This window comes from Puma concolor, chromosome A2, assembly GCF_028749965.1.
Source record: "Puma concolor isolate L17-30 chromosome A2, mPumCon1.1.hap2, whole genome shotgun sequence".
Taxonomy (NCBI): Eukaryota; Metazoa; Chordata; class Mammalia; order Carnivora; family Felidae; genus Puma; species Puma concolor.
The window spans coordinates 135,233,072-135,250,531 of NC_141668.1; the positions used below are offsets into that span (position 1 = coordinate 135,233,072).

General features: G+C 43.7%; 1 protein-coding gene across 10 annotated transcripts in view; it reads left to right on the forward strand.

The window, feature by feature from the left end:
* FRMD4B (FERM domain containing 4B) overlaps window positions 1-17,460 on the forward strand; it is a 425,720-nt gene that overhangs the window by 273,182 nt on the left and 135,078 nt on the right. Inside the window, exon 1 of one of the 10 annotated variants that reach the window (XM_086680921.1) lies at window positions 184-1,513. The exons of the other annotated variants lie outside the window; for them this stretch is intronic. Within the exon in view, the coding sequence (XP_086537047.1) occupies window positions 1,490-1,513 (24 nt within the window). The 5' untranslated portion in view covers window positions 184-1,489. Of the gene's footprint in view, window positions 1-183; window positions 1,514-17,460 lie in introns of those variants that run through there. 10 annotated transcript variants of the gene reach the window in all.

The following is a 17,460-nucleotide window of genomic DNA, read 5'->3' on the forward strand; positions in this document are numbered from 1 at the left end:
CTTCCTTCCTTCCTTCCTTCCTTCCTTCCTTCCTTCCTTCCTTCCTTCCTTCCTTTCTTTCTTTCTTTCTTTCTTTCTTGTAACTCATTTATTCTAACATCCAGGCTCTCCAATTGTGAGATCCCATGCCCACAAATAATTACTAAGTCTGTATTGAATTGTTTGCCATCTTTTCCACTGATTTCATCAAGTGACCCGTATAAGCATCCAAATTTGGCACTGATTGAGATTGTTTCAGGCTATTGTGCCTTCTCAGACTGTATATTGTGGTTCAAAGTAAGCAGAGTCTTTGAAAGGACTTCAAGGTAAAATCACTTACTGCTCAGGGGTAAGATATCTTTTGGTAGAGGGAAGGGCGGAATATTTCCTCATTAAATACATGTGGTATATGCCTATCTGTCAGGCAAATTCTTTGTGTTCTGCATGCGTCATGTCATTTAATTCCTCCAACACCTCTAATAAGACAGGGATTTTTATTTCCATTTTACTAAAGAGGAAATGGATTCTCAGAGAAGTCAGGTAGCTTTTCCAAGGACAAACAGCTACCAAAACCCAGGTTTGAGTCTAGAATTCATGTCATTAACCATACCACACACTTGCACAAAATTTCAGAAGGTTCTTTTTTTGGGGGATGGGAGAAGCATGGTACCATGTCAGAAGCTATTACTTAACTGTTCTAAAAATAATATATATATTTATTATTTTTCCTGGATTCTGTATATTTTTCTTTCCACCCCACTTTGGAGTGTAACGTACTGTGATTTTTTCCCCTGGCCATTGAGTTAGTTCAATAGTATTGAACAAATGCCTTTGTTAAAAGCAAATAATGAAATAGATCTTTCTGTGAGACCCCAGTCATCCTGCCCAGATTTTTTGTTTGTGGCTGGCATCCCTGCCATTGACTGGTATTAAGATTGTCTCGTGGAATTCTGGGTCTCCTTCCAAGTGTAAACGCTGGTGACATAAAATGGCTATGAGTACACAGTTTGAGTTCCATATTATTTCTGTTTATAGCATTAAGTCACCTGCCTTGTGCAGAATGTGTACCGACTGAAGAGCCAAAAGTGAAGTTTGGATTCTTAGATAGCATAGCCCACCTATGAATGATTATCCATCCCCGATCATGCATCATCCGTGATGTTTAGAGAACAGTAAACAACGTTCCTTCGTGTATTTTAAAGATGTAATGAAGAGAAACTTTAGGTAGCCAAAAGAAATAGAAGTTTTGGGTTTTTTTCCTCCCTGTTGCTCTCCTGACTCATGTTGAAAGGCTTTTGTTTCTAATCAAAGCAACAAACGGTAAGGTCATTTCCTTGCGATTATATGGCAGCGGAAGGCGTCAGGGTTTTTAGGTCCCTACTTCCACCAGCTTGTATTTGGAGAAAACACACACACACACACACACACACACACACACACACACACACACACACCACAAGTGCTTAATACATGTGTCCTTTGTCCTGCACATTCTCTCCAGTCCCTTTAAATGAGCCGAGATCATGGTTCGGAGGTAAGAACAATTTCTCTTACAATATTCTGACAGTGTAATTGTGTTTTGTGAGCTCTTACTGGCATTTCTTAGGAAAATCTTGGGCAGATTTTAATATTATACAGCGGTGGAGTAATCTACGTACTAATGTTCCAGAATCTAACTTTCAGAAAAGGAAACTCCAAGAAAAGTTTATCTCCACTCTTTGCAAAAAAATTACTCCTTCCAAAGAAAATTGGAAATGCTCCAGTTTGATACCAAAGTGAAGATGGTCCAAACACCCATCTTTTGGAGGGTTTTCCTGTAATTGTTTTAAATGCTATCTCTGCTCCCTCAAAGGTCCTAAAAGGGACCTTTACTTTGTTTTTAGTTGGGATTTCTTGTTTTTACTTTGAAACTTTGGCAATTGTTGTTGAAGTGTGTCCTTCTACCTTACCGCTCCCCACCCCCCAGCCCTTTTTCTTTTCTGTCTTACTTTCTTTTTTTGTGGGTGTTAATTTTGAAGGCTTGAGCTCCTTTATGAATATGGAAAGGACAGGGAGACGGCAGGAACTATGTCAGTAAGCAGCACGAAAATGCTTTTGGATTTCCAGTTGTTAATCATGCCCTCGGCACAATGTGTTTGGAGCCTTCTCTATCTTTGTGAGCGCTTGGCAGCAAAGATTCTGTGGGGATCTAGAACTCATTAGTAGCCTTTCTAAAAGGATCTATTAATGTCTGTCCCTGTCTTGCCTGGAAAAAAGAAGCAGGAAAAGTGAATTTTGTCCCTGAGTCTAGTTAATGGTGAAGACTCTATGTGATCAGAATTGAGCAGCTCAAGGCAGTGACCTTGGGAATATCATTTTGGGGGATGGCTATCAATTAATTCATAAAACTTGCATGATTTGTCAGAGGAAGTTCTACATCCTAATTTCAGGGAGGCTGTTTTTTTTTTTTCTTTCCTTCCTTGTAAAGTGGTGTTGGTAAATTCATCGAGTTTAACTCCGAGTGTCCCTTTTTTTTTTTTTTTTTTTGCCCTGATAGGTAGATGTTGGATATGGAGGAGGGGAGGGAAATCTGGGTTGACTTTAGAAAACAAAGGAAATTGTCTCATCCAGGAGACTGCAAAACCCTTGGGTATAGAAGGAAGTCTGTGGAGGAAGTGGGTAGGATTGGGTACAGAAGAGAAACCTCAAGGAAATAAATACATCACAATAGGGACTGGGATAATACCCCCTTGCCATAATATAACACCACATGTGGCCTGAGAAACAAATCAGTGCTCTCTAAATCAGCTCTATCTAAAGGTATCTAATGACCTGAAGGTCTAGAAGGGAATATAGTCTTATCCACAATGTAGTCCTTTGACCTGCTTTTCAGACTGGCATTATGGTGACACAGGGTCTCACATTAGATGATCCAATTCTTTAGATTCAGGCCATAGAACCTCCCTAAACTGTATTGCAATGCAGCCCCTTCAGAAATCAGAAGCTATACTTCTTAGCAGAAGATCTAAAATATTCCCAGACAGGGGTGCCTGGGTGGCGCAGTCGGTTAAGCGTCCGACTTCAGCCAGGTCACGATCTTGCGGTCCGTGAGTTCGAGCCCCGCGTCAGGCTCTGGGCTGATGGCTCAGAGCCTGGAGCCTGTTTCCGATTCTCTGTCTCCCTCTCTCTCTGACCCTCCCCCGTTCATGCTCTGTCTCTCCCTGTCCCAAAAATAAATAAACGTTGAAAAAAAAATTAAAAAAAAAATAAAATATTCCCAGACATTCCAAATCCCAGTCCAAATCATATTCTGTGTATTCCAGTGTATCATTTATTCAACCCTCCATTTGGAGCCTACAGGCTCCAAAGTGGTGGCTACTAGAAGGGAGGTCCTTACCCACAGATACTACACCCCCTGCCATGGGGCTCAATTACTTTTGGGAGAGCAGGGAATGGGTGGTGGACAATTAAGATTGGTTGAGTAGAATTGTAAGGTACGTTTATGCCATTATTGGAGCCAGAAGTAACCTTATAAGTCGCTTTGTCTGGTCCCTTCATTCTATCATTGACAAGATTAAAATTCAGAGTAGTGGGAGAATGTTCTGAAGATCTCACGTCCCATTAAGGGCAGGGCACAGCCTACAGTCTTCAGAGTTCTGATTCTGTATTCTGTCCACCACTGTGTTGTTTCTAGGAACAGCTGATTGCTTTGTCTAATTTCCAGCCTCTCTGAATTACATGCAACTGGGGTTATTTCTCGTGTATGCATTTCTGTCTTGGAGTACAAATGTGGACACTACATCCCAGATGAAGTTTTGCTTCTTATTCACTGCTTACAACTGCTGGCAAAAACCAACAGGCAAGTGGGTGAAAGACCCCAAGAAAAGGAACCTGCTGTCCTGTCACTTTCACCACAAGCTGTAGTACTAGGTAACAACATACTCAAACACTTTCTCCTTGCTTTGAAAATATTGTAGGAACCTAAAAATATTAGTGAGTTCTTAGTGAAGGCCTGTGTCAAGATCAGTTCAAGTAGGAGACCTTTGTTTTGTCCCTGATATGGATTTCACAAAACTCCAATTAAGACTTTTGGGGGGGCGGGGGGAGGGTGCCTGGGTGGCTCAGTTGGTTAAGCCTGTAGCTCTTGACCTCAGCTGAGGTCTTGATCTCGGGGTCATGAGTTCAAGACCCGTGTTGGGCTCTACACTGGGCATGACGCCTACTTTAAAAAAAGGATAAAGACTTTTTTCTTTTGCTTGATGTTGGAAAACTGCAACATTTTTTTTTAAGTTTATTTATTTATTTTGAGTGAAACAGTGATCAGGAGAGGGGCAGAGAGAGAGGGAGAGACTCCTGAGCGGTCAGAGCGGAGCCCAATGTGGGGCTTGAACCCATGAAACCGTGAGATCATGACCTGAGTCAAAAACAAAGCCAGACGCTCAACCTACTGAGCCACCCAGGTGCACCAAGAAAAACTGCAAACATTTTTGAATGAATAGCTTTTTAAACTAGAAAGATAAAGCTGAATATAGGCTAAAATATACATTAACATATGTTAATATAATCTGGCAAGGATAGGCAGACAGTTTATCGTTCCAATAAAAGCAAGTGGAAAAAAGCAAGATATTGGGCACATTCTGTTTATTTTAGATTTTTTTTTTCTTAAAGGAAGCCTTTGTAGATGGGGCTGTAAAGATAGGTTCATTTCTGTTCTCTTACACTGGTTTATTTTCTCTTTTGATTTTGTTTCCTTCTGTCCCTGGGAGTTACAATGAACAAGTCAGCAACATTTGTACTTATGTTCAAGATTTTACTTAATGCCACCTTTTCAATTTGATGTATTTATATTCAGGTTTTCGAGGCAGGAATGGAATCAGTGAGAAACTGACCCTCCGTAATAGAAAATCTTTTTCTGATAGAACAGTGGGACATAGCTGAACAGCACAGTGGACAGAGAGGGGCCTGGATTCCAGGTCTAACTCTGCCGCTTACTGATCTGCTCTGTGGCCTTGGGAGAGTTACTTCTTCCCATCCAGGCCTCCAGGTCCACATTTGTGCGTGTAGAAGTTAGACTAATGCTGAGGCTCCTTTCCACCTCTAATTATTTGTAGTTACTGCCCTGTCACCCAGAAAAATTGGAGCTCGGTCTGTCTGCTTACTCGCATCTCCCTCTCCCTCGTTCCTCTCTGTCCTCTCTCCTACTCCTCCACTCCCTTCTTTCTTCCTCTCCACTGATATTTTCCTTTTCGCCTGGAAAGGAGGTCAGAGCTTGTGCTCCAATGACTCAGGTGCCTGTAAGAGCCAATGGCAGGAGATGAGGGAGGAGCAGACTAAGGCTGGAGTTGGAAATGGTGAAATTACTGAACCTGGAATCAGACACTGAGATCCCCTCGAGAAAAAAATCAGAACCTTGCGAGTGGTGGATACAACTCTTGTACTGAGATGTAACGCTGTTCCTTGGACTCCAAATTCCTTAAAAGTCAACACGTATCTCCCGGGTGTGTACTGCATCCATGATGGGCCAGGTGTGGGCTCACAAAGGTGAATAGATGCATCCACTACACTTATGAAGCCTCAACCGGCAGGAGAGTGAACAGGAAATCTCCAATGGCTCAGTAGCTCTTACAAGCTTCACTTGTATTTCATTTGCCACTCACTCTTGGGGAGTGTAAAAAGCTTTCGGCATGGGGCGCCTGGGTGGCGCAGTCGGTTAAGCGTCCGACTTCAGCCAGGTCACGATCTCGCGGTCCGTGAGTTCGAGCCCCGCGTCGGGCTCTGGGCTGATGGCTCAGAGCCTGGAGCCTGTTTCCGATTCTGTGTCTCCCTCTCTCTCTGTCCCTCCCCCGTTCATGCTCTGTCTCTCTCTGTCCCAAAAATAAATAAACGTTGAAAAAAAAATTAAAAAAAAAAAAAAAAAAAAAAAAAAAAAGCTTTCGGCAGGAGGGGCGCCTGGGTGGCTCAATCAGTTAAGTGTCCGACTTCAGCTCAGGTCATGACCTCTCCGTTTGTGTGTTCAAGCCCTATGTCGGGCTCTGTGCAGACAGCTCAGAGCCTGAAGGCTGCCTCAGATTCTGTTTCTCTCTCTGTGTCCCTCCCCCACTCATGCTCACGCACACTCTCTCTCTTTCTCTCGAATATAAACATTTAAAAAAAAAAAGCTTTTGATGGGAAATGGCTGTGAGTAGTGGAATTTCATCTGTTTTTGAGGTCAAAGGGCTAAACTGACAAGGGTGTATTTAGGTAGAAGTCAGACAATGTCGACTGCAACAGTGACACCTAACATACCTAGCGGCCCACTGGTAAAAGTTCTGTTTTTGATGGGCTCTGTCTAAATGAAACCAGAGAGAGAGGAAGTGGTAAGAGTGCAGTGTTCTGCACCTTAGCCTATAAACCCTGCTTTGCCACTTAGGAGCTGACCCTCTGATGGGGATCGTTACAATTACCTTATAAGGTTGTTGAGATTAGAGCTAGCCTCTGGCACTGAAGCCACCCCCAATAAAGGGCAATTAATATTAGCTAGTATATTATGATATACATTCTTATTATAGGTTCTTAATATATATTATATATTATAATGTCGAATACATTTTTATATACACATAATATAATATATTAACTTAATATTATTTAATAGTATTATTTTTCATGTAGCCCAAGTACAGGAAATAAAGTGTCATGGAAATAGACAGACAGCAGCAGAAGATAGGGTGTGCACAGTAATGAATGGGTAATTTTTTTCAGGGCCCTTTACGTTCACGGTAGCGTAAATATGAATCACTTATTCACCACCCCACATTTGGATCTCTGCACATCTTGCCATTGTAAGAATGTTTACCAGCCTTCCATCGTTTTGGACACATGGGGCTTACCCGACCCTGTAGTCATTTGTCTGCATGTCACTGGGCACAAGTTCACGAATCAGTAATTGCAATGTGTCCATTGCAGCCTTCGACCTTGACCTTCAGGTCAAGTTGTCCACCTTTTAAAGGACCTGGTTCTAAATGACTTTAAGGATATGGACCCAATACAAATCTGATCAAAGTTATAGAAAGTCTTCCTGGCAAGATTCTCACCAACACATTTTGCTTATGTTGGGGGAAGGGACGATGTTTTCAAGCCTCTCTAACCTCATTAATAGACCTGTGAGAGGTCTGTGGATGCCAGCTAAAGAACTAGAATAAACAGTGTGTCTTTCAGAGAAATGGTGAGAAACGAGTTGGCCTCTGTGTGATGCCTAAGAAACGAGTTTTTCTGGAACTTTTGAGCACCTAACCTTGTTTTAGCCCCTACAAGTGTGGTGTCCTGGAATTGACACGGGCTCTGTAGAAGGGACTTAGAATCCAAGAGCGAGTACTGCCGCCTCCTCCTCCTCGGCTGTTTATTCTGCTCCTCTGGGGACAGGAGTCGTACCTTTAGCAACAACCAGGGTGTGGAGGAGGCTGGCTCCATCTTGGTACTTGGCCTTGTGTTGAGTTGAGAGTAAGGTCACTCTAGCGGAACCTGAAGGTAATTGCTCTGTTCACCAGTAGAACAGCCATCTGGCTTCAGGGATTCATCTGAAAATCAGATTTGGCAGTTCGACGTAGAGTAACTGAACGTTGTTTGCGGAAACCGTGCACGTCCCCAAGCGCCCACCTCAAGCTGCAAGCACCCCTCTTTATTAGAACAAGTACTGAGCTCCTACACACCCACAAATCCTGCTTTGCATCATCCTCTTTTCCTTCTTTTTAAAATAAACTACTCATCGGGGCGTCTTTGTGGCTCAGTTGGTTAAGCCACGGACTCTTCCTTGGTTTCGGCTCAGGTCATGATCTCACGGTTTGTGAGTTCGAGCCCCACATTGGGTTCTGTGCTGACAGCTCGGATCCTGCTTTGGATTCTCTCCCTCTCCCTCTCTGCTGAAAAGCACAGTGCCTTTTCAGGGTGAATGCTACAAGCTAAGAAAGAGAGATTAAGAGGCGGACAGGGTCCCTGGAGAAAGACACCAGAAACAAAGTACATCGTTATTTAATCACAACTGTAAAAAGTACTACAAAGAGAAGTACAGAGAGCGAAAAGAAAAAGTAACACCGTATCAGTGACAGAGCCAGGAGCTATTCCAGACACGCTATATGCACCAGCTCATTTAAACCCAGAGCAAGACACCACTATTGTATCCATCACGCAGATCAGGAAAGTGAGTAACAGAGAGATGAGGTCCTTTGCTCGTGGCCATGCCGTTAGCAAATTAGCTAAATTAGGATTTGAGCCTCAAGCAGTGTGAGTCCCGAGTCTTTAATGGTAACAACGACACAATGGCTTCTACTACGATAAAATGACTTTTAGTCTATGTTTTTAAGGATAAATGGCATTAGATGGGCACTTGCCACCCTCTCTTGTGCTTTGAGGTGGGAAGAATATCACACAGAAGAAAAACTAGGAGAGAACCAGGTGGCTGGAGCCCAAAGAGGGAGGGAAGACTAGGCAGGAAGTGGGGTGGGGGGTGGGGGGAGGGTAGTAGGGGCAAGGCCAGGTGGACTGCGTAAGGGAGGGGAGCTTTCTTCTCACTGAATTTGATCAGTTCTGAAGTTAACCCCCCCCCCCACTCCCACCATAAAGACCCCCTCGGGAGCCTATAATGTAAAGAAATCCAGGGGAGTTCTCCTGAGCTGACTAAATTATTTCAGATCTGCTTACTCTTATGGATAGAAAACAACCTGCTTGAGGATGTTTATGTGTGTCAGCCACCTGTCCCATTGGTGTCTTTTCCAAGCCAAACATGTTTTCTGCCTTTCCTGGGGCCTGCAGAACTACAGTGTTCCATAAGGGTCCACACAGCCACGTTGCCCCTGTGGCTGGTTCAATCATCATCATCATCATCATCATCATCATCATGATGGCTCACACTTTGTGGCTGATGCTGTGTTGGTCGCTTCCCGTGCATTCTGGTGTCTCAGCCTCAGATCCATGAGGTAGCCAGGTTCTGTTACTCTCCATACTTTTCAGATAAAGAAACCGATTTACTGGGGCAAAACATGACTGCCCAAGGTCCGACCGGCAGAGTCAGGGCTGGCATCCGATGTCCAAGCCCACCCAGGCTTCACCCTACACCATGTTGCCTCCCCGCGCAGGAAACTTCTTATTTTACAGAAAAACATCCAACGTTAATGATAGAACCGATTCTCACGCTTGGGTTTTACATTAAGTTTCATTGTCTAGGCCAAAAGTTAGATTTCATAGGGAAAAACAAAACAAAACTAAACTAAATAGAACACCATGGATCTTCCCCATGACCTGAAGCAGCCTGTAAACATGTTACAGATTTACTAGCCCAAGAGATACTTTACCAGCCCACCAGCACCTGAATTAGCAACACTGGCCAAAAAAACCAGAGGGATCTCAAGGGGGTGGGGCATCTGTATTTGGATACTAACCAGTAGGTGTTTATAAGAGAGAAGTAAGAGGCAAAACAATAGTTTTAATAGGCATTGGGTGCAGACTGTGTGCCAAGCTCTGTGCTAAGTGCCTTACATGTATTCATTCATTTATTCCTCACAACTAACCTTATATTCATATCTCCATTTAACAGATAACAACCAGAGGACTTGTTTCTCTTTCTTCCGCTTTTGTCCCTCTCTGCCCTAATCTCATAGTAACCAGATTTTTCTTGTATAGGTGTCCCCAGATCATGTCTCCCCTATACCTAAAAGCCTCCAATAGCCTTCCCCTGCATTTAAAATAAAGCCCGTGTTCCTTACGACAGCCCACAGTGAAGTCAATGACACAGCCCAGTGTTTTTCAGACTTCTGCGTGTATCCGAGTGACCTGGAGGGCTTGCTAAAGCAGATCTGCATTTCTAACAAGCTCTGGATGGTAGGGACCACACTTCGAGAACCACTGATGAACTCTGTGACCTTGTCTCCCCTGTCCTTTTCCTTTTGGTGGCCAAGCTCCAGCCACACTTGCTGCCATTTTTTTTTTTTTCTTTTTCTTAAACTGTTGAAGTCTCTGAGTCTCATCACTGAGAAGTGATGAGTCGTCACTCCCAAGGGAGTGAACCTTGGCTCTTGAGGGACAAAAAACAAAACAAACAAAAGAAAACCCCATAGACATTGCGCTAGTTTGTGGCCCTCCAAAGCTCAACTCCACCCAACAGGAATACAATATATCTGTGTTATCAAAATTTCACGGAGAAGGAGAGCTCTAGGGGGGAAAATGTCTAGAGAGGATCCTTAAGAGTGCAATAGTGAAAAAAAAAAAAGTTGTGCCATGTATCTTAAACAAGGCATACTCCTGCCACAGGGCATTAGCACTTATTTGGCTGTCTGTCTGGAACATTCTTTTCCCAGATATTCCCAAGACTAACTCCTTATCATTCCCATCACAGATTAAGTGTCATTTCCTCAAGTAGCCCCTTCCTGACAATGCTAACGTAGTAATTTTCCTGCATCAGGTTATTCTGTGTTCTTGTTTTCATGGTCCTCAGCGTGATCTGAAATCATCCTGTGGATTGGTTGGTTTCTTTGTTGGCTGTCTCCTCTACTAGTGAGCCTATAAGAAAGGAGCTCCTTGGCTGTGTCCCTGCAGAATATCCCGACACTGTGATAAATTCTGGCACCCAATGACAGCGTGATAACTATTTGTGAATCCCGGAATGGATGGTAATCACATACTGGATAAAATGGTCTCGCTGAGATCTGAAGCCGGGCATTCAGACTTTAGACCTCCGGCCTAAGTTCTCCTGAAACCCGAGGGCTGTTGACTGAAAGTACCTCATGGGAAGGATGCAGTCAAAATTTACTGGGCCCCGCAGATTACTCTGCTCAACCAGAGTTATCCAACAGGCAAGGGAAAGGAGCAAATTTTCCAAGGCTTTTTCCCGAATTACTTAATTCCAGTCCTATCACTTAATTTTCACCCCAGGTTATCACAGGCAGGAAGAAAAGGGGGGGGGGAATCCCATTCATTTGAGGTGAGGAGATCTGTGCTAAGGATTACAATTTTATCCTCCCATTTTACAAATGAGAAAATGATGGCTCAAAAAAGTTTAATCAAATGCCCAAGGCCACAGAGCCAGCAATTAAAGAAGCTGTGAAGCCCACCATTTTCTTTCTCTTCGTCTGGGACGTCGCCTTGAGGCTGACACACGTGATTATCCACTACCGTTAGAGGGTCGGCCATATCCAAGAGCCAACACACTCCACATCATTTCCTGCATCACAGAGAGTTCTACTGAACAGTGATGCAAAAGATTTGCCATTTTGGGGACACCTGGGTGGCTCAGTCGGTTAAGCGTCTGACTCTTGATTTCGGCTCAGGTCGTGATCTCACAGCTGGTGGGATCGAGCTCCGCATCAGACTCTGCTCTGATGGCCTCAGAACTTGCTTGGGATTCTCTCTCTTTTCTGTCTCTCTGCTTCTCCTCCTGCACGCGCTCTCTCTCTCTCTCTCTCTCTCTCTCTCAAAATAAATTAAAAGAAAATATTTTTAGAAACCTACAAAAAAAAAAAAAGATTTGCCCTTTTCACCTCTGCCCAGTCTTGATTAGGAAAGTGGGAAGGTCACTTAAAATGACCTATCTCATTATCTGTACACCAAAGAAGAATAATTTCTGATCACTTCCATTATGGCATTATATTTATTTGTCTGATTCCCCACCCACCAAACAAAAGGTACAGTTATTATTTTATCCCCAAGAGCCTGACACACAGTAGGTGGTCAAAAAATATTCATTCACTGCAAAGCAAACCAAATAAATCAATGAATGAAGCCAGCAAAATGGAGAGTGTTGGCAATTTGGTGGAAATTTGGTATTCTGTAATCAAAGGGAAGCAATGATAAAATGGAATACTATTGGGGTGCCTGGGTGGCTCAGTTGGTTAAGCATCCAACTTCGGCTCAGGTCATAATCTTGTGGTTTGTGAGTTCGAGCCCCATGTCGGGCTCTGTGCTGACAGCTCAGAGCCTGGAGCCTGCTTCAGATTCTGTGTTTCCCTTTCTCTCTGCACCTCCCCTGCTCATGCTCTCTCTCTCTCTGTCTGTCTCTCAAAATAAATAAATAAGCATTTAAATTCTTTTTTAAATAAAATGGAGTATTATCCAGTTACAGGGGAAAAAAAATAGCCCAGGTTGCCTTCCATGCCATTTTCGTTAATAACTTAACCATTGTGGAGGCGGGGAAGGAGACACACATGAATCTCAGTAAGAACTGAGCGAAACATCACTTGCCTGTAGCACAAAAGGAAAGGCATTGTAATGGAACAAAACAAAGTTCTACAAATACTCCTAATTCCCAGCCACAATGTTTGTGGAAACCTATGGGTGACCTCTGCAGGTCCCCCACTTTCAGTCCCTGCCAGCACTGCAGGGGCCACTTTCTTTGTATAAATAAATCACGTCTCTTTGATAAAACTGTTCCCCGCTCCAGTGCCTTAAACCCTCTAGGACTCAAAAGGTGTCAGTAGTTAGAATGATAGTTCTCAAGCCAGAAAAACCAGGACTTTCATCACCAGGGCTGTTATAAAATTCTCCAATTAAAAAAAAAATTTTTTAACGTCTATTTATTACTGAGAGACAGAGCATGAGCAGGGGAGGGGCAGAGAGAGGGAGACACAGAATCTGAAGAAGGCTCCATGCTCTGAGCTGTCTGCACAGAGCCCGGTGTGGGGCTCGAACTCACAAACGGTGAGATCATGACCTGAGCTGGCGTCAGATGCTTAACCAACTGAGCCTCCCAGGTGACCCAAAATTCTCCAGTTTTTTAAAAGTGCATTTCTTTTCATTGACTTTAGTCTAAGAAAAGGCTTCAGGGATGGGCAAAGTGAGCACTTGAGGCAGCCAGGAACGTGCTGATGGAGCATTGAAGATTCCCAAAGGACCCATGGGTTGGGAGAACTGTATTCTCCTTACAATTCTAATTTCCTGCTAATGAAAGTCTTCCCACTGTCAAATGCACAAGATGAAACATCGCATGTAGGAGCTAACATGTATTTTAGTTGTTGTTGTTGTTTTCAACTTGACTCCTTAGTGAATATTTTGTAAAGGTCAGGAGAATGGGGCAGTAGAAAGCAGGAACTACGATCTAGAGTTTCGGCTCTGTCTAGCTGTGTGACCACGAAGAAGTCACATCCCTTCTTTGGAGGCTTCTGTGGCCTCATCTATGAAATAGGGACAGGACACTCTGGCACGTTAAAACTTGTAAAGTTTAAAAGAAAAAGTAGAAATGAAGGCACTTTGAAAGTTTAAGCACTGTAGACAGGAAAAGTGGCATTAGTACTAATATAATGGTAATTTATATTACTTGCTCCTTTCTCTGCGGTAGAGTTCAAGGGCAGAGTAGGACCTGCTTAGCGCCGGAACATGGCCTTTGAGAACATCTACCCTGAAGGAGTGTGTGTAGCAATTGCTTGGTTTTTATTAGTGAAAGGTATAATAATACTCTTAAAACGTGCATGTGCTCTGCTAAGTATTTTATGTATATTATCTCATATGACCCCCCCACCCCCAGCCCTAGGAAGTGGGTACTATTAGTATTCGCATTTTCAGATGGGGAAAACAAGGCTCAAAAGAAGTAAGGTCACCTGAACAAGGCCACACAGGAGCTGAAGAGCAGAGCTGGGGTTGAAACCCAAGTCTGTCTGACTCCAGAGCCTATACTCTTGACCTTCACCCTTCCAAATAATACCCTGTATTTTAAAAAGTAACAATAGCTGCTTCTTATGGAATGCTTACCATGTGTGAGGCAAAAATATTCCCGTGTCACAGCAGCTACTCAGAGAGTAGCTGAGTGGCTTGTCTGAAGTCTCCAGCCAGTTAGAGGCAGAGCCAGACTGAGACGTTATATCCATCTGACGTCTGCGGGGCTGTTCCCAAACCACTGCCCTGTACCCAGTGGCTAAGTGGGCAGGCTCCCCCCTGTGTTATCCCCCTGACTAAAGCAAGTATGATGGAAAAGGCACTAGGAATTCCAGAACTTAATGATTTCCCAGTGAGTTTGCATAAGCTCCCATCCAGGCCGCTCTTTCCAGAAGCACCCATGCTTTTTTAAGTGACCCAGCCCCTCACCGCCCTCAGAGAGGCTATTCCAGAACAGCAAGTCCAAGCAGCAGTGCTGAGGCAGGGCCACAGGGGAAAATATTTGGTTCCCTGGATACAGCTGCATATGTTGGGTGAGATTTCCTCTCACAAGACTTGGTCCCTTCTGCCGGAGGCCGAGCGGAACTGAGATCCAAACGGCAGCAGTGCAAGCGGGGAGAAACTTGCCGACAGAGCATAATGATACATGCTCAGTTCTGCTTGTGAATGAAAAAGCTGGAAATGCCTTTCACCCATGCTGTAAGGTCACGGCGGCCGCCCACGGCAGGGAGAAGAGTTCCACTGGTTTGATAGATTCCAGAAAGATAGCACCACAGCTGGTTGCGATCTGGTGATTAACAGGCAAAGGAGTTAACTCACTTGCCAAGGAGACCTTGACAGAAAGAGGGAGAAGACTCAGAAGCAGAGCAGCAGATGGAAATACAGGGAAAGTCATTCATTCCACACGTATTTATTAAGCCCCGCGATGGGCTCAGCACCGTTTCAGGAGCTAGGAGAGCAGCAGTAAATGAAACTTCCCTTCCAGTGGCAAGAGAACAGGAAAAGCAAACGGCCCTGAGCATTTGAAAGGAGTGCAGTCCTTGATCAGCAGACCCTCAGCAGTGAGCTTGTGTCCTGGGTATTTGGGGAGGTATCATACTAAGGTGTAACAGGTATCTTTTTTGTTGGCCTCTGTCTGCCAGGCTAGGTGCTCTGTTGGTAGGTATCATTAGTCCCATTTTATTTATCTTTTAGTACTTTATTTCTGTTTTGAGAGAGAGAGAGCACAGGCGGGTGAGGGGCAAGGAGAGGAGGACAGAGGATGCAGTGGGGGCTCTGTGCTGACAGGGTGACAGCAGCAAGCCTGATGTGGGCTTCGAACTCATGAACTGCGAGATCATGACCGCTGAATTTCTCCAGGGTTATTCTGGTAAGTGTTTAACAAGAGGTTCTCTGGAGAAAAGGGCCCGGATGTATATATAGCATTTGCCAATTTCTGTGGTGTATATACTCTCACCTTGGCCGACCTCACGTTACCGCTGTTATCTGACTGGGAAGAGGTGAACAATAGCCTGCCGCCATTAAATAGTATTGCTGCCCTACTGACTCAGTAGACATAAATAACCTCATGAGCAAAGATAATCGTAAAACACAAATAACTGGAAAATGATGAGTTTTGAGCATTTATTACCTGTATTTTTTTTTTTTTTTAAATAAGCTCCATGCCCAACGTGAGGCTTGAACTCATGACCCAGAGATCAAAAGTCGCATGCTCCACCAACTGCGCCAGCCAGGTGCCTTTTATTACCTGTATTTTTAATGTGATTTATTTTGTTGTAAGTTTATATGCTGTAATTTTTAATATTGGGTTGTGCTTAACAACCAGCTCAAAAATGAGACTGTAGGCTCTCATGGGTTGCCATGACACAAGTCCACATCACCATTGTCTCTCCTGAAAGATTCTTTTCCCCTCATTGTATTTTTCTAGTTCTGGCTCAGAAATGGCTTATGGCTCCTTTTTCATATTTCCTTTGTCTCCTTGACCTGGGGCCTTCCACAGCTTTTTTGTTTGTTTGTTTCATTTTAATCACTGAAGCCTGAGTTAACCTCAAAAAAAAAAAAAGGGGCGCACCTGGGTGGCTCAGTCAGTTAACCATCCGACTTTGCCTCAGGTGATGATATCACAGTTCCTGGGTTCGAGTCCCGTGTCGGGCTCTGTGCTGACACCTTTCTCAGAGCCTGGAGCCTGCTTCAGATTCTGCCCCTCCTCCATTTGTGTGCTCTCTCTCTCTCTCTCTCTCTCTCAAAAATAAAGAAATGTAAAAAAAAAATTTTTTTTTTTTTTAAGAAGACTTAATCCCATTGAAAATGCAAGCTGCACCAAGTGACCAAGAATTTTCTTCACTAAATGTCAGAAGCCTGTAGGTTGAGAAGGGAGCGTTTTTTCCATGACGGTAACATGAGTCCTGGACATTATGAGTAAGACATTTTCTACATTGTCCAGCACGTGCTTGACTTTTCTGTTTTCGCAATTTGGTGATGCTTTTCTAAATTCCCTACCCAAATGTGACTTTTCTACCAACCCAGCTAGTGCTCTGGAACCTAATACAATCCATCTGTATTATTTATAAACTTCCCGAGGACTGATTTCAGCCTCTACTTGTACATGGACCACAAAGAACAAAGAGACTTTGAAAAGCATAAACCAGAGACATTCTAACAGGGGTGGGTGAAAAATGGAAGCGAGAAAGCTCCGACAATGAAAGTGTACTCCAAAACAAATGGAAAGTTGGTTTTGGTTTTCTAATTAATTTTTGTGCAGCTTTAGGTTTCCTGGGCAATAGACGTGATTTATGTGCTCTGTGGATGGCATACGTTCGGCCCAGATTTCCGAATGGGCTGTACAGTGAATAAACGGTACCTAGAATATCTTTCAATTGCCAAGTGCTGCAGTTTATTTTTAAAATCCCTTCACCCGAGCTGTGCTTGTCTTAACGTTTAAGTTTTTGAAAGACGCAGTACTTTCGCTCATTCCTACAGGCTGTTTTTCACGGGAGAAGAGAAAACTGACAGTTGGCAAAGCAGAAAGTTTCCAAACCACAGGGTGTCTGCTCCTTGCATAATCACCAAAGCCAAAATTTCCATTTTCTACAAGTTGATGGGAGAACTTCATTTCTGGTCGAACCTGAACTGCAGACAAAAGCTAAAATCCCCCACCCCAGCCCATGGGCTGTGCTCTTGGCTTTTCTTGGTTACACTTGGTGACTTTTCCTGTTTACAATGTCCGTGTCCTCCCGTTTTTTCTTTTCTTTTTCGACTCGATACTGTACCATGACTTCTAAAAATACAGCCTAACAACTGGTTTTAAGTAAAGAGGATGTTTCTTTCTGGAAAGGAATGGCGGATATATCCTGCATGGTTTTCTGAAAATAAACATTTGACGGTCTCTCATCGGTGCCTAACCTGAGTTTCTCACTGGAAAAGCGCAGAGTATTTCTAAAGAGAATCCTGCTTTTCATTGCAGCTTCGCCCATGACAGTATGTCACCTGTTTCCCCCACTTGCTGTTGGGTGAGCTCTTAGTTGAGTTTGCCTCAGGCCTTTAGTAGCTAGGAAGCATGGGGAAGTTGTTCTCAACTTCTTGGGGTCTCTACTCCTTTAGTGTGAAACGGAGGGCCAAAAATACCTGCTTCACAAGGTGGCTGTAAGAATTCAGAGCATGTCATGGATGTCAAAGCACATGACTCAGACATAACACTCATTTCCATTTCGTGTGGGTTGAGAACAAAAGCAGCCGGTCAGGCCCAAGACACCCCCTGGTCACAATCAGATAAGAAGCAAGGTTTATAAGTGTTTCCCCAGCTTTGGGTACCAGGGCAGCTAAAAATGGCAGTTTTGGGTTAGTCTGTCGATTATCCCTGAGAAATCAGAATGGCATTCATCTTCAGCT